Source organism: Scatophagus argus, chromosome 10, assembly GCF_020382885.2.
Source record: "Scatophagus argus isolate fScaArg1 chromosome 10, fScaArg1.pri, whole genome shotgun sequence".
In the NCBI taxonomy this organism is placed as follows: Eukaryota; Metazoa; Chordata; class Actinopteri; family Scatophagidae; genus Scatophagus; species Scatophagus argus.
Genome location: NC_058502.1, coordinates 23,639,568 through 23,661,067, shown reverse-complemented (window position 1 = coordinate 23,661,067; position 21,500 = coordinate 23,639,568). Strand labels below are relative to the sequence as shown.

The following is a 21,500-nucleotide window of genomic DNA, read 5'->3' as shown; positions in this document are numbered from 1 at the left end:
AGGATCTAAATGGTCTGGTTTCCAAGAGAGCTGGGAGGAAAACCACAAACTAATCAATGCCACCAACTAGTCTGGTATAATCCCAATCTATTGATGAATTTACGAACTTACGAACATACCTTAGGTATTCTCCTAATGGAATATTCTGGCCACATAAACATATATCCTTCAATATATATATATGATATATAATACATATTTATCAACAGTTCAGTTAATGCTGTGACCTGTCTCAAGGAGACTAAGGACATCCTCCTGCACTCAAAACCCCTAGCCAAACTTTTGGCTTACCTGTAAAAAGCTTGAGGTCTGCGGGTTCCATTTCTCCTCTGGTCTCCCATGCCATGTGTTGAGGATACTTAAACATACCTGATTGACACACATACACACGGGAAAAAAGTAAACAATCCATCTCAGACATAGTCACGTTTAAGACAAGCCTATGCAATGCAGTATACCACAGTCCATACTGCACTCCCTCACAGTCTCATTGCATTGATCTGATCTTCTGAAAAGCTGCTCATCACTTGCTTGCCCGTCTGCCTGAGTAGGTTGCAGATTCTCTCTGCAGTTCCTGTGGTGCGGTAGGATTGTTTCCCTTTTCTGAAAATTATGACATCTCACCACAAAAGCTCATGGTGGCTAATCATATTCTGGTCACTGATGCAGAACCGGATGCTGCTGGTCCAGTAGTGGAAGTTCATCCAAAACCAGTGCCTCAATGAGCATCTCTTGATGAAATCTGCCAAGAATTAATGTCCTCTCTTTGCCCTCCATGTTCTTGCATTTGAAGACAGCCCACTGGCAGTTTTCAATTCCTCCTTAAGGCACATTATTTGGTTCAGCAACTCTGATGCTTGCTGGTTTACTTTTTCATTGATTTTTTTTTTTTTTTGGAACTCTTATTTTCACCAAAATATTCCATTTCATGCATACAATATAATTTTGCATTTTTACCTTATACACATTTTCAGCTGCTTGATATCCACTTCACTATATAACTTCATATAAAAAATGAGACAAAACACACACGTAAATAAGTAGAAAACAAAAAGAAAAACGAAAAAAAGATGAATAAACAAAATAAAAATAAAAAACAATAATAAATAAGACAAAAATACGCTTTATTGCATTAACAAACTCATTACAGGGCTCCATCTCTTTATGAATGTGGGTCTTTGTAGCCTTATTGCATATGTAATTTGTTCCATCTCATATAGTCCCCATACTTTTTAAGCCATATATTATATATTGGTGGTTCCAGTTTCAACCATCTTATTGTTAATAGAATCAGAATCAGAAAAACCTTTATTGCCAGGTAGGTTCCACCTACAAGGATTTTTTTTGGCATCTAGTGCAGCAGACAAACACAAGAAAAGAGAAAAAAAACGATAAAGAGTTAAATGCCAAAAGTCCGTATACATAGTATACAGAGTGCGTGACTCTGTGTGTGTGTGTGTGTTGGTGTGAGGGGGCTGGGGGTGTCAGTGTTTGACTTCTCAAGTCTCAAGTCAGTAATAGCAGCCCCCAAGAGTATTTGTAACAGATCAATTTTGCCTCTTCCCTCAAAACCTTCTGGGGTCAAACCAAGGAGGACTACCCTTGGGTCATTAGGGATATTTTGGTGAAACACTTTTCTTATGGCGTCTAACACTTCCTTCCAAAAAGAAACGAACTGCAGACATGACCAGAAAATGTGAGTGTGGTTCCCACTTTGTGGTCCACAGTTTCTCCAACATTTGTCTGAGGAGGACAGGATCCACTTTGCTGTTGTTTGCTGATATTTGCATTAGTCATCTGATGTGCCTCCCTGCAAATCTCTGTCCAGGTATCTAATGAGATATCTGCATTCATTTCAGCCTCCCATTTCTGCTTTGTTTGTATAGTGTTGTTTGGGTTCATTAACAAGAAAATTGAATATAACTCACAGATCACCTTTCTAACCTCATTTCCAGCTTGTAATTTTGAAAAAAATTATTTGATTAGACTCAGATTTTTCACTTTTGCCCATTCCTTATGTGTTGTAAGAAAATGCCTCAGTTGTAAATATCTTAGAAAGTCAGATCTTGGAAGGGTAAACTCCTGTCTTAATTGTTTGAATGACTTAAGCTCTCCATTATGAATGAGTTAATATACTGTACATAACACAGTCCATATTCAGACCACTTTTTGAAGCCTGCATCCATATGTGCTGGTAAAAAACCTTTTAAGTAAGCTATATTGCCCACTGATGAGATTTCCTTTAGCAGGTTAAAGGCAGTCTGTACAGCTTTCCAAATTTATAAGGTTACTCTAGTCCACTCCCCCATTTGGGTATTTTCAAGACTAGTGTCTAGGGTGGGCAGTACTTTGAGGGGTATTGGGCTGAGGTCTTTTTCAATATTAAGCCATCGTGTATGTGACAAGTCCTTAATCCAAGAAATTAGAGGTCTCAGTTGTGCGGCCCAGAAGTAATATCTGAGGTTTGGAAGTCCCACACCATCCTTTGGTTTAGCTAACTGCAATGTTTTTATTCTTACTCTTGGTCATTTACCTTGCCAAATAAATTTTGAAACCATTTTGTTTAATTTATTAAATGCTAATTTAGAATTTTTAAAATTAAGAACAAATTCAGAAAAGGGAAAAAAAATACATAAAATACATGAATAATTACATGACAAGCAGCTGTGTGACAAAGTCATACTATCACCACTAGGCATTAGGATATTGATAAGTTTGTATTCCGGAACAAACTGTCTCTCTCATTGCTCTCTCTCTCTCTCTCATTGAGAACATTGGGATCAAAGCAAACAGAGCAACGGGGAACTCTCTTGGACTCAAGAAGTGTCAGGTTAGTTCAACGCATACACAAATGTGCACATACACATACTGAAGTTGCATTCTCAACGTGTCGTTACAGTCACGCTACTTTTCCTACATGACAGATATATCATAATTGTATATGAAAAAGAAACGCAGAGTCAGTATTTCAGAAACGGAGTAGATCTTACTCTTTATAAAGACTAAGAGATACTTATCGACGGTGTTCTTTCCCCACCAGGTTAGTGATGCGTTTATCAGGTCTAGGTCTCTGTCCTCGGGATTATTCTCCTTTTCACATAGTCCATCGCGTCAGGTGCATCCCGGAATTCTTTCTCTTCTTCGTTGTGTGTGACTTGGAATCTGGCTGGAAAGAGCAGATCATACCGGACTCCTTGTCGCCCTCTGAGTAGTTTTCGGACATCTGTAAAAGCTGCTCTTGCTTTGGCTACACTTGCCGTGTAATCCAGGTAGATGGCCACCATATTTCTGTTATAACTCAGCGGGGCCTGATCATGAGCTCTTCTTAAAATGTCCATACAGTCTGCGTCATACTGTAATTTTGCAATAATGACGAGAGGTTTGTCTCCCGGCTTCCAAGACCCAAAACTGCGATGAGAGTGATCAATTTGTATATCTTTGTCCATCCGTAGTAACTCTTTCAGTAGTTTAGGAACTGCCGTGGTTGAACTTGAGCCGGGCTGTTCTGGGACTCCCACAATCCAGATATTCCCTCGTCTCATCCGCCCAACTAGATCTTCACATTTTCCTTTCAGGTCTTCCACTTCATTTTTAAGAGTGCTCATCGTGGTTTGAAGGGAAACAACTTCATCCGACCATGCTGAGAGCCCCCCTTGATGTCCTTGATATTTCCTCCCATTAGCTCAATTTCGGACTGGATGGCAGTGGCGTTGTTCCCAATTCCAATTCTTTCAGTTCTTGCCTTGCCACGATAGAGATATCTGATCTCAGAGAAGAGAGGATGTCCATCTTTAGCACGTCCAGATCCACGCTACTAGCTCCTGGTTTTGTTTGCGTATCAGGTCGGTTGGAGTTACCTTGAGTACCTGGTAGCGAGGCCTCAGGCCTTGTACTAGAGGAAACAGCAAACTTATATTTTCGGAGATTTGCCGCCATGTACAGCAGCGAAAGCGACTGATATCAAACGTTGATGGTTGTTGATGACAGTGGTATATGATTTAAGTAGTATGTTGTGGTTTGTATGCCATTTAAGAATTTCAATTAAATTTCAAGAATTTCCCTCCAGGGATAAATAAAGGAATTCTGATTCTGATTCTGATTAAACGTTAAATTATTAGTGGCTCTGCAGGGGCACTCACAAACACATCTTACTCCATGTCTTGTTCAACAGTGCCCCCCACAGCAGACATTTTGACATTTCATTGATATTTAAAAACGGTTCAGATCTGTTATTGCTTGCAGGACTGCTTCTTGTCCAGAATCATCACTGGATAGTGTCGGCAAGGTAGCCTTAGTGTTACATGCATTAGCATTTGTCTTTTTGCTTTGTGTTTGTGGCCTGGGCATGAGAATAGTCAACTGAAATACAAGTTATGAAACCAGTAGGGTTTGCTGAATTAACATTCATAAAATGAACTCACATAAGGTGGGTTGAGGAAACAGATAAGATGTAAAAAGATGGCTCTAGTGGCCGAGTCTTCACATGACGCAGCTCAGACCAGAAGTCCTTGAAAGTGATCAACTGAATTCAAACCACCTAAAATTTTAACTTATGCATCGGTAATGGGAATGACAATGGAAAATTACTTTTCATTTTGATATTTGATTATTTGAAACTAAAACGAACGCTTCGCCAAATGCTAACAAAATGAAATAATTATAATAGTAGCAGCAGTAGACATACAGAGATACTGCTATCACTAGGAAGAATAATTCATTAAGAGACTGCAAGCCTTTTCCAACTTACTTTGCCATCATTGTAGAGGTTAGGATTAAAGCGCACACTGTGTCCGCCAGTAGTCTCGAGGTTGACCAGAGGTGGCGAATTGGGATAGTCTTGGGGAAAATAAACGTCAAATTCAAAGCAGCCATTGGCATATGGGGTGTCAGCTGGACCCGTGATGAGAACCTGAAAAAAGAATGGAAAGGCTTTAATACAGACTCCTGTAGAAAGTATTTATTAAGCATACACTTAAAGTTAGTTAATTAAAGATGGACACACTGATAACAGTAAATAATAGGGGTGTAACAGTACACAGATGTCACAGTTTGATACGTACTTCGGTTTTGGGGTCACGATTCAATACGGGTTCAATAGAATAGTCAGAAGCAATAAATCCCCCAGGGCTTGCTTACTTCAACAATTCACATCAAAACAAAAAAAAAGGAGTAGGCTGAAGCACCTCGCTTACTGTAGCCTATCCTGAAGTTTTCTTAAATTACCCAGAAAGTCAGCCAAACAAAGATCTTACTAAATGAAATTACATACCAGGATTTATTTCCCCTGGTAATTGTTAATTAACTTATATTTTAAAGATTTTTTGAACTTTAACAAAAAACTGCTTGTTTCAAATTTGTCACTAAGCTCAATCCACAGTTTTATGCCTAAATAATAGAATACAGAAATACATATGCATCTAACATTAGTTCTGGCTTTATGTCTTTCAAAAATAATCAAACCTCTTAAATTATAAAGCCCATCTCAGAATTTAAATAACTTTTGTAGGCAAAGAGGAAGATTTTTGTTTGTAGGACGAAATTGTATTTCCAAGGTTTTCAAGTACACAATGTCCCTAAATTTTAGAGTATTGGATTCCATGAAAAGCTTATTAGTATGTTCACAATATGAAGGTTTGTTAATGATTCTTATTGCCCTTTTTTGAAGTTTAAATATTGAATCTGTAATTGTTTTACCAACATTTCCCCAAATTTCTGCTCAATACAACATGTATGGTAACACGAGTGTTGAATACAAAATAAACAAACATTTCTTATGTAATACATTCTTAATTCTATTAATTATGCTGATAGCTTTAGATAGCTTGCTTTTAATAAATTCTGTATGTGGTTTCCAACAAAGCTTATGGTCTATTATAACTCCTAAAAACTTATTCTCATAAACCCTTTCTATTTCAAATCCATTTAAAAGCAACTTTATGTTGTTTTGCGGGCGGCACGGTGGTGCAGTGGTTAGCACTGTCACCTCATAGCAACAGGGTTCCAGGTTCGAATCCCGGTCTGGGCCCTTCTATGTGGAGTTTGCATGTTCTCCCTGTGCCTGCGTGGGTTTTCTCCGGGTACTCCGGCTTCCTCCCACAATACCAAAAACATACACATTAGGTTAATTGGCTACTCTAAATTGCCCCTAGGTGTGAGTGTGTGGTTGTCTGTCTTTGTGTGTTGGCCCTGCGATTGACTGGCGACCAGTCCAGGGTGAACCCCGCCTCTCGCCCGTAGTCAGCTGGGATAGGCTCCAGCTCCCCCGCGACCCTGACGGATAAGCGGTATAGAAAATGGATGGATGTTGTTTTGCCTGACAGCCACAAAAACCATGACTTTTCTTTTCTTTTCATTTAAAGATAATTTATTTAAATCAAATCACTTTTTTAAGCAACTTAATTCGGCTTGAACTTTAATTACCAGTTGTTTCAAGTCATTCTCAGAGCAAAATAAATTAGTGTCATCTGCAAACATAACAAATTTTAGGATACTGGACACCTTACAAATATCCTTTAAATAAAGTATAAACAGCTTAGGCCCCAGTACTGAGTCTTGAGGCACTCCACAAGATATCCTTCTTTGTTGCGATACTGTACCATTGATTTCCACATACTGAAATCTGTTGCTCAAATAACTCTGTAGCCAATTATTTGCCACTCCTCTTATTCCATATTCCATAGTCTGTGGATTTTTTTACATATCACTCTCACACACACCCCCAAGAAACATGGAACCGTTATTATTGACAGAAATATTAAAGTTTTTTACTATTCCATCATTTTGTGGAATTGCTTTTGCTAAATTTGGACCCACAGTTACAAAATCAGGTTTTCTCTTTTTCTTTAGTTTGATGCTTTATATATTCTCTGTACAGCTGATGTTTCTTTTTCCAAGCTTTTTCCAAGCCTTTTGTTATCCAAGGTTTCCTCATCTTATTGGGCTTTAGTTTCAATTTTATTACTGGACAATGTTGATTGTAAAATAACAAGAACATCTCCAAAAATGCATTATAAGAATCATTAATGTTGTTTACATAAACATCCTGCCAGTTATGACTTATCAAGTCAGATTTAAAAGTTTCTATTGCTTCCGCTGTTCTCACTCTAATCAGCCTGTAAGTTTCTTTAATTCTTGGTTTTAGCTTCCTAGACTCAAACACTGCGAAGACAGGCAAGTGATCACTTATATCTGTCACTAGTAATCCATTTTTTATACTTTTATCTGTTAAATTTACAAAAATCTTATCAATCAATGTAGCACTATCACTTGTTATTTTACTTATTTATTATTCTTATGTTATTCTTCAAGTTTTAATATTAATGGGTACAGACTTAAACTAAACATATTATTGACAAATTCTGCTGTTTTTCTGTGTTAATTTGATTTTAACAAATCAATACTGAAGTCACCACAAACCAAAATCAACTTATCACTTTGCTTTTTATATAGCTCAGATAGCTGATATAGCTTTAGTAAGACAGTTATTTTCTTACTAAACTGATCAATACAAGAACCTGGAGTTCTATAAATACAATTATCATGTTCTTTGATCTTCCATTACTTATTTCACTTTCCATTAAATCATCAATAACTGCACTCATATGATCAATGGTTTTACATTTTATACTATTCATTACAAACAAGCCAACACATCCTCCCTTTTTTGTTCACCCTGTTCTGTTTAAATAATTCATAGCCCTCCAGTTTAGTGGCCATCTCCTTAACTTCATACAACCAAGTCTCTAAAACGACTACAACACTAAATTTAAATAGTAACTATTGTAAATAGTCCTTAATTTTAGAGAAGTTGCTGTAGAGGCTCCTGCTGTTTAAGTGGATCACAGAAAAACATTCTTGTGTAAATTCAAGTTCATCTTCTGAATAACAGCCACATTCCCATTGAAAGTTCTGGCAGAGATGTTCACCCGGGTCAATACTATTTTCTAAATCGTAGTGCTCTTGAAGCTTCGGAGTTGAAAAATGTGCATCCATTCTGACTTTTTTGTTCCTGCAAGCATTTAGAATTTTCCATCAAAAAAAAAAACCAAAAAAAAAAAAAAACAGACCACAATAGCAAAATAAGAGTTCCATTAAGTTTGATCATTACTTTACAGTTCCTTGTCTATGTATCTTGAATCTGCTTTTCTTTCTTCAGTATTCTTGCCTGGCGTGCAATCTCAGTGTTTCTCTTTGTCAGATGTTCATTTACATATACTCCAGTGCCTTTGAGTTTCTTTGTTAGCTTTAACAGTTCAATTTTGTGTTTCCCATTGGAAAATCTTATGATTATATTTGGTATATTTTGCTTTTGAGGAATGGTGTGGCATGCCGCAATATTTTTATCAAAAAAAGCAGCCTGTAGCGCAAATATTCTCAAAAATATTTCCAAGAATTAAAGCAGCACTACACTACAATAAAGTGTAAGTGTTACATAAAACTGATGGATGGCAACTCCTTCAGGAAATATTTGATGGATTATCAGAGCTGACACACCAGACTCTCCTCACCAGCAGCCATCTTTCCAACAATGCCTTTCGCAGCACAATGGAGCACCTTGCCATAAGGCAAAAGTGAGTGGCAAAAGTGGCTTGGGGCACAAAACATCAAAATTTTGGGTCCATGAACAGGAAACTGCCCAAACCTTAATCCCATTGAGAACTTACGGTCAATGCTCAAGAGTTGGGTGGATGAACAAAAACCCCAAAATTCTGAAAAACTCAATTGCACAGTACTGATTATGCAAGAATGGGCTACCATCAGTCTGGATGTGTCCCAGAAGTTGATTGACATCATGCTAGGACTCTTTGCATAAACTTAATGTAACTGTCAATAGTGTCTGACACTTACGAAATGCTTGTAATAATACTTCAGTATACCATAGTAACATCAGACAAACAGATCTAAGAACACTGAAGCAGCAAACTTTGTGAAAAATGATACTTGTGCACCAAGGCCAGTTATCTGGCTGGAAGCTAAATGCTACCCTGCTAACAGTGTGGAGGGTCTGCTGGGCTCTACAGGTCACATTCATGGATGTGTTCCTCTTTCAGAGAAATGTAAACATCCTGAAGTTTGCTTTAAGCCAGTACACTTGTCTTCAGTAATGATGTCAGGGATTGTAACACTGAGATAACTCCATAACCACATAAGCGATATTTCTTGTGCGGGCAGTGAGAGTTGTTCAGGCGTGAAGTTTATTTGAACATGAACATGCAGACCCAACACTTTCATTCCAATCTAACCAAACCATTTGGTAAAAGCGGTATGCAAGCTTCGAGACTGAAGCCAACTGTGCCACTGTGACAGGGCTTAATTAATGCAATGGGTGAACCCTTGTTTTAATACTAGGGTAAGGATGTACTGACCCCACATAGACTGCAGGATTTCCACATTATCACTCACTGTTCCTTTCTGCTGATGCTGCTCCTTGGGCTATCTATGCCTAGAACTAACACTAATAAAAATGCTGTTATTATACTGAAGACGTGATCTTGTAGATAGCACTGCAACATCACTTCTTGGGACCCTTAATTCGGTAGCCCCTCTGAAAATGAAGGTCATTAACCTGTCTTCCTGGTATCTCCCTGGTACAATTCAAATCTACACATCTTGAAACAGAAAACTAGATAGCTGGAAAGAAAATCACATTCCTGTCAATGTGTAGAAGACCGTCAAACCTGGAAAAACAGTAAATAGTAAAAAGGAACTTCGTAGCACCGGAAGGACATATTAATCCTCATTAATAGAAAGGAACAAAAACAATCCTAGATTCCTCTTCAGTACTGTAGTTTGGCTAACACACTCTCAATGCCTCAGTTTTATGCTTTTACACCAAAAAGTTGATACTGTGCTTCCAGGCATAATGTAATTGATAAGCTGAAATAGTACTTTACCTTCATGATGTCCAGTCTTTCTTCATCACAGCGGACAAAGACACTGGAAGAGGATGACAGGGGGAGCGAAGTGGACAGGGTGACAGCCTCCTGGGCGAGCCGGCGGGATCGAGCTGCGCTGTTTGTATCACTGGCATTCTTCACCTGAGACATGTAGTGGTAATTGACCTTGAACATCACTTTTCCATCCTCGTCTTCTGAAACCATTTCAAAGGTGTCTACAAAGAGAAAAGACCAGAGCGGAAAAGTTATCAGAAAATCACTTTTTTAGTTAAATTTAATTAAAGTTTAATTTAAAATTTATTTAAATTCCAGTAATTTTTTTCTCTGCTAATTCTAATGATGATTTTTTTTGTTAGTCAGTTGATTAATCTAATGACTCTAAAAGCTTGTGTCAAATGCCAATCAGATTGCATGTTCTTGAGCCCCCAGAAATATACAAGCTTTTATTTTACTTGTTCCCTAGCGCAACTGCTCTCTGGTAACACAGTAATACTGATGAAAATTATACTGCAAATGCAATTTTGTTTAGCTTTTAGCTAAAAAACTAACTAAACTCTCCTGTAAAGCAAAAATCAAATCATTTTACTACCATTACTACAGACTGGGCAAACCATGAAAACAACATATGTCGAAAAATGAGGAATCAACTCAGCAGTCAAAATCAACTGAGCATGCTGCCTGTCTTAATCACCTTTGTTAAAAAAACACTCTCATACTGTATTACAAAGTCTTGTTATAGTGAGTCTAGCTCTCACTTGAGAGAGATGGACAAGACAAATGGAATGAGAGTGACGGTCATGCTGGGTTGTCTTGTCAGTTTTTCGACAGGATCACAAAATCTTAACCCAAATAACCTAAAAAGTTTATTTATTAATCACCTAATTGTAACTTCTATGATTTTTTTTGCTTTTGATTTTTGCTCCTTCTACAGTTGGCACATCTGTAGCTGCGACTGGACTTATAGGTAGAATTTTAAATAACTTTTACCTGACTGCTTCTCAAACTGATCATCATAACATTATAATGCTAAGTATGTACAGCTAATGAGTGCTAAAAAAATACAATATATAATACAATACAATATCGTGAGTATTCTCTCTGGTTGGCCTAATTTTTAAGCTTTAGAAATAACACTAGCCCACAACTGCATTCAGAGCATAGGCTGAGAGGGTCATATTGCTCACCAAAATAATGCAAAGCCACACCTGTCTGGGCGAAATACCAAGCTTTTATGCAGTCCCAGACACAAAATGGAAGAGTGTGTGCACATGGGCAAAGGGGAAAGTCTATAGAACATGGACATCCAAACTCACCGAACTGCAGTTTCTTCATGGCAGCGACATATTTTTCCTCTAGAGAGCGTAGAATGGACAGGGGCTTGGGCCGACTTGATACCTTCCTTGAAGACTCCACCAGCTTCCTCTCTGGTAAGAAGGTGAATTTTGAGTGGGAGCAAAAATAATGAAGACAAGTGGGGGGAAAAAAAACAGGGTGGGGACATTCACAGAATACTTGTAACAAAGAGGCATCAGCTTCAGAACGTCTGCCCTAGTGAAAACCCTGCACATCCAGCCTACCACAGGGCTATTTATCAGAAAAGTCAACTAAGCAAGCATTTGGCTTTAATCTTCGCAATGATCTCTGCCAAACACAGATGCAAGCATACACATAAAGAGGCAACACAGAAAAATCTGTGCAATCAACTATGACAAAAACCTGAACTAGATCTGTCAATGTGACGTAAAAATTGCTTGTATACAATGCTCACGAACATGTCTTGCTTCTCAGTGTATTACATCTTACTTTGTTGCGAGTGCATTGGTTACGACAATAATGTACTAACCAGAGTAAAGTCTTAAATCTCATAATGTGGTGACATTGCTGAAAATAACATAGCTCCTGGATAGGCCAAACTTCTTTGACAGAGAAAACAGAGACAAGACAAAGACTGCAAAATTAAACCAAAACCATGGCTTTAATTAGTTTTTAGTTTTCATTGTGGACATATTCACTTTTGGTTTTACCTCCAAGTAAAGTGGTTTAGATAATCTGGTTATACTGCTTTTATTCATAAGCGATTGGACTGCTAAGGTTTCTGCCATGCTGCGCTTGGTTGTTGCGACAGCTGCCACTGTACTTAATCTAAATCTACTAACAACCTGTTCATCATGATACAAGTTGTGGGTACAGTGGGTTGTTGTTTGGCAGACTATTTCTGAGGTAAAGAATGAACGTAACATATTTCACATTTAGTCACATTATTATTGTTGTTGTTATTGAAATTATTATAACAGTTAATGTGCGTATCATCATTATTAGTACCCGTAGTTCAGTTTTAATGTTGCTATGCATCTGTGTGTCGTCTCTCTCCCACTCTCTCTCTCCTTCTATGTGTCTTTCACTCTCCTGTTCTCTCTCTCTCTCTCTCTCTCAATCCAATCAATCAATGCAGATGTCCACCCACCTAGAGCCATGATCTGCTTTGAGATATCTTTCTTCTAAAAGGCAGTTATTAGTTGTCATTTTTGCTTGCTTGTGGGGGAATGTTGGCTCTCACTGTATTAAAGACTTAATTAAAGAGTATGGTCTAGTCGGACTCTATTTGGAATGTGAAATCAGATAACCTTTGTTGTGATTTGATGCTACATCAATTTAAAAAATGACAATAAAGTTGCGTAAAAAACAGTAATATAACCTACTTCCACTTGGTCTGTTCAGTTAGCACAGATATTTTGATGCTACAATTACAAATGTTTCTTAAAGTCTCTGCACTAATTAAATGATTATCCATCTGTCATGGCTCTCGTGTTGTATGCACCACACAACACAGCTCTGTATTATCTGTGATTACAAGACCTTTATCAAATGAGTTTCTTAATGTGAAGTGACATGACATTGATCTTTATCTGTATCCGCAACCCCACATGCACACTTCCACCCCATATAATGTGGACAAAACATAAAATTTCTGTGTTAAAGCAGTTGTTATTGCGTGGTGTGTTGTGGACATACCCTGGTTGGCCTGCCGTAGGCTGGTAGTAGCAGCATAGACTATCTCAGCTGTCCTCTGTATGTCAGGCACCAACAGAGTCAAACCTTCAGGCTCTGGATCAGAGCTGTCTGTCTTCATCACACCTTTACTCTTATCTTTCTTTGACCTAGAACACAAATATATATTTAAATATATACACAGCCAAAGTAATATTGGGTGCTACATGATAACTTCAAAATTCAAAATTTGTGAGTATTATTTAAAAATATAAAGCTAACCATTTTCCCTTTATGGTCTTGTTCACACATTCATTTTCGAATGCCCCCCTTTCCACTTATTCACTTCTCTTTATTTAACACCTTTCACACCTAGCAGTGCCAATCAAACAAAAACAAATCCGTACTCCTCAAATGTATTTTTTGTTTTACCAACCTATTAAGGTTTCCACATGAAATCTCAAATCAAGACCCAGGTGAAGTTCATGTGTATTGTTTCCCATATGTTGTGAAGGTGAAGGGGATTTGTCCCAAAGCAAGAATGAACTTAATCTCCTCGAGTTGAGCAGTCTGAAAGTGCTTTACAAAATTAACCTGGATTCACACATTTACACATTCATACACCGGTGGCAGAGGCTATGATGCAAGATACTGGCTTCCAATCAGGAGGCATAACAATTCACACAACCATATAGTTAATGGATGACCACTCTAGCTCCCTTGCCCTTTGGATTCCTGGACTGTCATCCAAAAGCATAACTAACAAAGTAGGAATACCCATACTCCACCATGTCAGGGGTCTATCAACCTGAGTGACAAGTTTGACATGCCGGGGAAGCTAGAGAGTTAGAGCGGAGTTCTCTGTCACCCAAGCTGGTACTCGACTAAGAGGTTCCCAAAAGAAACAAACGAAAACAAGAATAAAGCAGTACAGGTGTACTACTTGAAATTAATTGATGTAGTTTAGTAGCCTTTATTATTATTTTGGTGATAGATTTATAGTCAAAATGATTAGGCTGAATTGGTGTCTATTTATCGTCATTTTTATTTGTTACCGTGATTAATACCAGAAATTATCGGGAAATTTTTTTTAGTCCATAACGCCCATCCCTACTAGAAACACACACACACACACGGGTTGCACAGGATGGAAGATGTTAAGAATGCCAGCATTGCAGAGAGGTGGACGTTGAACAATATGGATGGATGGTCATAGATGTAATAAAGTAGTAAGTAACACATCATTTCTTAAGTGAAAAAAAATGTTGGGTTTAAAAGATAAGTATATGTAACAGTACACACTTGAGAGCTGAGTGACATTTGGGTTTCACATTTAAAATTTTAAAACAAATTATTATTATTGCTCCATTAACCACTATTAAGTTATATGTATTTTCTCGGTCTCACCTGAGGCGATTGGTGTATGTATCCACACATATCTTCATCTTGGCCAACAGCATCCCAACAGAGGTCTGTCCTTCAGAGTGTTCTTCATCTTCCTCCTCCTCCTCCTCGTCCTGTCCCGGTTCTCCAGAAAGAGGCAGCAGCAGAGGAACCAGGGCTGTACTGGTTGAAATAGCTCTCAACAGCTCCAGTAGTGATCGATATAGGGGCACATGGCGTGCCATATCCAAAACTGCAGAGGGACAGGATATAGGATATAGGATATAAAGTGATGCTCAAAGAAACAGGGAACTTAAGGGAGACAGATTACTAATGAAAATAAACTTGGCCTGTACCTCCACTTTTTCCAGAACTTCAACAATTCAATAACATTAGTTCATAAACTAATGTAATAAAAATATTAAAAACGCAAAATATGAAAAATTCAGTCCATGCAAAGAAACAAAAAGCTGAATTAGTTTGCCGTTGCTGGAGGTCGGAAGCTTTATCAAGGTCTGTAGTTGCAGCACTAAGCACAATGCTGCTGAGCAGGACTCTAGTCAGTGACAAGGAGCACATTCTGTGTTAACTTTGATTGTAAATGATTTACATTGACTTCAAATGACAAAAAAGGCAGACAGAAAGTAAACTATGGCAAAAAGAAGTCCCTCTAAAGAACTACAAAATGAAATGTATTGCACAGTCCCAAATATTGATTAAGAGTTAAGTTCTTTTATGGTCCTTGGACAAACTGTTCATGAATCTGGATGCGCAGGCCTCAATGGACCAACAGCGCTTCCCAGAGGGCAGCTGAGTGTACAGAGTGTTGCTTAGGCGGGAGCAGTCCTGGATTATGTTTGTGGCTCGACACTGTATATGTCTGTCAGAGAGGGAAGCTGTGTCCTTATAATATCCTTTGCTGACTGTAACTCTCTTCAGAAGCTTTTTTGCTCAGCCACAGTGTACCTTTTGAACCACACCAGTATATTGTGGGTGATGATACTTTCTACTGAACATTTATAGAAAGGCAACAGAGGTTCCTGGGACAGATTTACTCTTCTCCGAGACCTTAAGAAGTGCAGTGACTGCTGTGCTTAAGAAGGGCAGTGGTTTCAATTGTCCACGTGAAGTCCTGAGAGATGTACGTTCCCACGAATATGAAGTCACTGACCCTCTCCGCCATGACTCCTTTGATGTAAAGAGGGGCGGCGACCCTCCTTCTCCCTTCTGACATCTATGACCAGTGTTTTTGTTTCGAAGGGCTTGTCAAATTGTTATGTGAGCACCAGGCAGTGTGAGTATTTGGACTTCTGTAGGCAGCTTTGATGTTATTGTGTATCAGTCCCACCACAGCAGTATCAGTTGCATCTTAATAATAGTGTTGCTGTCATGGGTTGGTGTACAGTGTATAACGTGTAAAGCAGAGGATTCAACACAGCCCTGGGGGAGCGAGTGATGGCATCCCAGTCTAACTGACTGTGGACCGTCTGTTAGAAAGTCCTTGATCGATCTACATATGTGTACATATGTGATGGCTGACACCCAGACTGTGAAGTTTGGACACTATTCTGCAGGGGACAATGGTGTTAAACGCAGAACTGAAATCCACAAACATCATTCTCACATATGGGCCAGGTTGTGTTAGGTGTTTCCATCTGTTGGCTTTATATGTGAACTGATGCTGTGAGGGAGGGAGGATTTTATGTGCTTTAAAACCAGCCTTTGAAAGTACTTCATAACAGTTGAGGTACTGGCAGATCTGAAGCAATATCCTGGCCAGCTGTTTCGCACAGTCCCTTAGAACTCAGGACTAGCAGCCTTCCTGGGGTTCACACCACAGAACACTCTCCTGACCTCCTCTGTGCTCACAGTGAGTGTTAAGCTGGCTCACTGAAGAATTGCCAATAATCAAAGCAGAGGTTGGAGAAGCAGCTTGTGATTGGAAAGTGGCTGGTTCGATTCCCCCACCGGATGGGCAGGAAAAATTGAGTGTGGTGGAGAGATGAATGCAAAAAATGCTCTCCCACTCCATTAGCCAGCTGATGTGCCCTTGAGCAAGGCACTTAACCCCCAGTTTTGCTTGATGCTGCCCACTACTCCTGTGTGTGTTTCACTGCATGTAATTTGCCGGGTGTTGCATGTGTGTTCAACTAAGGATGGGTCAAATGCAGAAGACAAATTCACTGTATGTATGTAAAAAAATATATACTGCCAATAAAGCTATTCTTCTTCTTCTTCAACCGTAGCATATCCAGTACTGAATTCAAAGCCAATGCCGAAAATGCTCAACTTCTATTTATTCATTTATGCCCATTTGCCTAGTTATGAACAACCAAACACTGAGGTGACAGCCAAAACCATTACTTGTTGTGAATTATTCAGAAAGTAATGTTTTATTTCTCTATTTCACTGCTTTGTTTTCGCTAACATCATTGCGAAAAAGCTATTTAAAGAAAGCTCTGAAATGTGAAAACCCAAAACAAAGGGAGATTTTTTTTTATATATAAAATGGATCCTTTATACCTGCAAAAAAGACCAATCAAATAATCAACTGATCACTCTAGTGGAGTTGAGGCTGAAAGGTTCTATTCATTTAATAATATTGAGTTCAATGTAGTGTCAGCTGTATTAACTTTTCTAAATATTTGAATTAGGTGGTTAGAGGCGTTGAACTTCTATTGTTATGAACACAACTGTATACCCTGTTAAAAGTCTGCATTCAGGCTGCTAATAAAATCTCAACACTTACTGTATTCTGAAGTGAAAACTTGTGAGTTGTGAAGCTTAGGAAAAAAAGAAATCATGTAACTACAAACTTGCAGTTAAGTTGTTATGACATGTTGTGATCTCAAGAAAGTTTTGCTGTCAGATCTTGTTTTCATTACAACATTATTCTTCACATTTCCTGACAGCTTAGAGCTAATGGGCAATCGGCTCTCATACAGAGAGCAGCTAGCTTTCATTCAGCTAGTTGTGCCTTGATTTCAATTACCTAACTGTCTGGTAATGACTTCATTATGATGTCACCCCTGGATTACTACAGCTGAAGCAAGTTTCTGCTTAAAACAAGGAAACTTAATGTTCAGTGTTCTTTTCAACAAAAACTTTTCTTTGGTAAAAGGCAAATAACTGCGTTAGAAAAAAATAGAATCAGTTAATGATACAGTGAAATTACTGTACTTCATAATTTAAAATAGTGGATTTAGTGTTAAGTTACTTTAAAATTGTGACACCAGCATGATTATATATATTTATATGTATACAGTGCAGTTTACATGACTGTTGTAAATCTACAGTATTAGTTACTATGTGGCAGCGATCGTGCAAGAGAACAAGACTAGGTCAAACTACTACTATTTAATACATGGCTGGTAGTGTCTATAGGGTCAATTCCTGAATATTACATGTTTATAATCTGTAATTTTCATTAGTGGTCTCAGTAATATTTGTTTTTAAGGTGTACTAAAATAGCAGATCACATGTCTAAGTATCTCCAACAGCTCTTTCATTTGTTTCCATCTGCAGATGTGTCTTGTTTTTCTCTGACTCTGGATTGTGTAGTGTTTTTTCAGAGTGTCATTTGGGGGGGCTCAGTGCATGGAGATCTGTTTTCAGACCCAGTGGGGCATGGACCACATCTTTCTTCACCTTTATTCCCCTTACAATAGCCTGCAATGTTTCATAACTCCATATTCTATAAATACAGACACAGGCCTCAAAGCTGTGGGCGGCACCTCTTCCCACAGTATCTGGACTTATGATATGCAAATTTACGCTTATTAATTTTGAAATGGCCACTGGGGATGCTCCATCACTAAACCACCTAATGGTGTAACTTCATCAGTCACTTACTTACTTAGACGCTTTTGCATTTGTTATGCTGGCCCCGTTTGTTGTGGTCCAGGAAACAGGAATTTGACAGAAGAATCTTAACTGACAGGTTAACTTTACAATATTAAGATCATTTTGTCCTGTAAGATACAAGTTTTGAAACAGATGACAAGTGAGGAGAAGTGTGACTGTAGCCTCTCCACAAGGTGTCCCTCCCTGTGGAACTCAGGCAGCATATAGGCTATGGTCTGACCTGACCTGAAAAATGCTAAAGCTCACTCTGTACTGAGAGCTCGGATGGAAGCTCATTGATCAACTAGAGACTTGAGTCTGAGGGAACAAGAGATACAATACAAACCAGTTGTTCATTGCAGTTTTACGGACCACATCATAGCATTTTCTTTTTATATAGTAGAAACATTTTAAACTTCTCCCTAATACTCGCTGACAATTCTATTCTACTAAAATAGATCAAGTTTTGAAGCATTTCTCTGAAGCCAACCCATGTGAAATACAAGGCTCAAACTGGTGGCGTTTGCTAGTATTCTCATCTTTACTAGATCCAACAATGCTACCTTTTTATTCGCTTTGTGTATCACAACCCCTCTCTGTAAAAACAGGAAGCCTACCTGAGTCATTGCGTAGGTAGGATGACATGGCAGGGATGAGGCAGGACTGGCTCAGCAGCTCCTGTAGTACTGCTGGGAGTGCTGAACTGCTGTGGCCTCTGCTGTCTGCTGAAGTGGTATCAGCACTGTGGCAACTGCTGGAGCCTGCTGGGTTGATGTAGCTTGCTAAAACCTAGGGAACAGAAAAATGAAGACACATGGTTAAGGCAAATTACACTTAAAAATTGCTGATGTGATACATACCTTACATGACATGTTCTAGAGTAAGGCCAAACTTGGTACACTTGACTACAAATCTTGTATTGACATATGGCATTAAAACAGAACATTTAATAGTCAATACTAGATACCTGTTTCATACTGCTGTGGCTAAACTTCTAAAGCACTTCTATTGTCATTTACTTTAGCATAATGTCCCAGTACCGCAGAGGATTTAAACACCAAAAAAAAAGTCTTATGCCAGTTGCAGTCCTTCATAAATCGACCATTTTGTGGTGCTGCAAGCTCATTAAGGTCAACAATTGACTCTATTGCCCCGCTAGAAAAGAAGCACATAAAGCAAAAGAGAAAAACGCCACGGTATACTGCTGAGGTATTAAAACAAAATGAAAATAAAATAAAACAAAAACTTGAAAGGAATTGGCATTCCTCCAAACTCACAGAATCTCACTCAATCTGGCAAAACAGCCTAAGATCATACAGGAAGACCGGACGGACTGCCAGAGCAGCCTATTTACTCAAAATGAATTGAGGATAGCAAGACTAACCTCAGGTTTCTGTTCAGCACTGTAGCCAGGCTGACAGAGAGCCATAGTGCTATCAAGCCTTGTATCCCTGTAACCCTCAGCAGCAATGACTTTATGACCTTTTTTTAACACCAACTGACCTCAGCTGGTACTGATCTACGTTCAAACACAGGAGCCTTAGAAACAGCAATAGAAATGGATAATTATCTTGACTGTTTTTATCCCACTGAACTTCATCAGCTAAATTCATTCATATTTTCATCAACAACAACAACAAACCAACAAAATGCTTCTTAGAAGTAGAACAACAAGTTTTACCCTTACTTACTTACTGATCAATGTCCCTAATAACAGGTTATGTATCCCAGTCTTTTAAAGTAGCTGTAGTCAAACCTCTCCTTAAAAAACACACACTTGACCCAGAAGTTTTAAGCAACTATAGACCAATATCTAATTTTCCATTTCTCTCGAAAATTCTTGAGAGAACAGTCACCAATAAGCTACGTGACTTTCTTCATAGCACACTGCTGCGCGATTACGCACAAGAACCAGCAATACAGATCATATTTCTCCTGTACTGGCTTCTCTACTCTGGCTGCCTGTAAAATCCAGGAGAGTTTAAAAATCTTCTTCTTACATATAAAGCCCTGAACGGTCAGGGACCATCATATCTTACAGAGTTGATAGTACCTTTTTATCCCACCAGAGCTTTACATTACCAAGATGCAGGGTTACTTGTGGTTCCTAGAGTCTTCAAAAGTAGATTGGGAACGAGAGCCTTTAGTTATCAAGCTCCTCTACTGTGGAACCATGTTCCGGTTTCTGTCCGGGAGGCGGACACCCTCTCTTCGTTTAAGAGTAGACACAAAACTTTCCTTTTTGATAAAGCTTATAGTTAGGGCTGGCCCTAGTTATGACGCTAGAGGCTTAGACTGCACACATTTATGTCCCATTAATACAAGTTACTAACGCAACTTCTTCCCTGGAGTCCTTGTGCTTTCTTGTCTTGAAAGTTCCCAGGGCTCGTGGTTGGACCTCCTGCTGCGCTCCTGCTTTAACCCTACTGTAATTACTACCATTTAGTCATAATTTATTTTAATTCTCTTACTACTCAGTACAGCTACTGCCATTATTCTTGTTACTACTATTGTTATCATAATCATCATAGTACCTTATATCATTATCATTATTTATAGTTCCAATACTTCTTCTAGATATGTACACTATGGTAGTCACACAAGCCCAAAAACAAGGACAGGGAAGTAAGCCAATATATTTTTTTCATATAAAGCTAGGCATTGACATTTTTACTTAAGAAGAATACTTTCTACAACCACTGTATTTTTACAGTCTCAGTTTTAAAATGATATGACCTTGATGAGTAGACTTACCTGCAGCAGACAGGTGACATGTTCCTCTTCTAGTCGTTGTTTGGTGAGGGCCTGCTCCACATCCCATCCTGAAGCTGTGGATCCAGTACCAAAACCAGTTCCTTTAGCCCAGTACAGCTGCTGCTCCTCACTGGTCCCTCCACCATGACAACTGGATATCTGTGGCTGTCAGTACAGACATAAGATAATGTACAAGGGTGGGTTTGGTTTGGGGATTTTTCTTGAACTTCAATAAATACTGACTATATGCATTATTAATTATGTTCTAATTCATGCCGAACACTTCTTGTAATACTCTTTATATTTCCCTTTTATGTTTTTTAGGAAAGCAGATGCAGATGTATTAAAATTAAAATGGTCACTGTTTAATTTGCAAAGTCTACATTTGACTGAATAGTGAAAGTCAACACTGCAATCTGCCAAATAGGAGGAACAGAGCAGCATACAGTGATCAGCCACAACATTAATACCATCTGCTTATTATTTTTTACGTCCCCTTTGTGCTGCCATAACAGCTCTGACCTGTCAGGGGAAAAGACACAGGACCTCTGGGGATATTTTTTGGTCACTTGCATCAAAATGTTGGTTCCTTTGGATCCTATGCAATGAGAGTGGGGCAGGTAAAGCCAACTGTCT

The 21,500-nt window shown here is 38.6% G+C and overlaps 1 protein-coding gene across 6 annotated transcripts in view; it reads right to left on the bottom strand.

The window, feature by feature from the left end:
* The window catches only part of birc6 (baculoviral IAP repeat containing 6), a 132,621-nt gene that overhangs the window by 11,286 nt on the left and 99,835 nt on the right, over window positions 1-21,500 (bottom strand). For all 6 annotated transcript variants that reach the window (XM_046402032.1, XM_046402035.1, XM_046402036.1 and 3 more), the window contains exons 63-70: window positions 20,865-21,029; window positions 18,728-18,899; window positions 14,292-14,520; window positions 12,909-13,054; window positions 11,210-11,320; window positions 9,894-10,111; window positions 4,748-4,909; window positions 292-369 (exon numbers count right to left, since the gene is read on the bottom strand). In XM_046402032.1, the coding sequence (XP_046257988.1) occupies window positions 292-369; window positions 4,748-4,909; window positions 9,894-10,111; window positions 11,210-11,320; window positions 12,909-13,054; window positions 14,292-14,520; window positions 18,728-18,899; window positions 20,865-21,029 (1,281 nt within the window). The remainder of the gene's footprint in view (window positions 1-291; window positions 370-4,747; window positions 4,910-9,893; window positions 10,112-11,209; window positions 11,321-12,908; window positions 13,055-14,291; window positions 14,521-18,727; window positions 18,900-20,864; window positions 21,030-21,500) is intronic.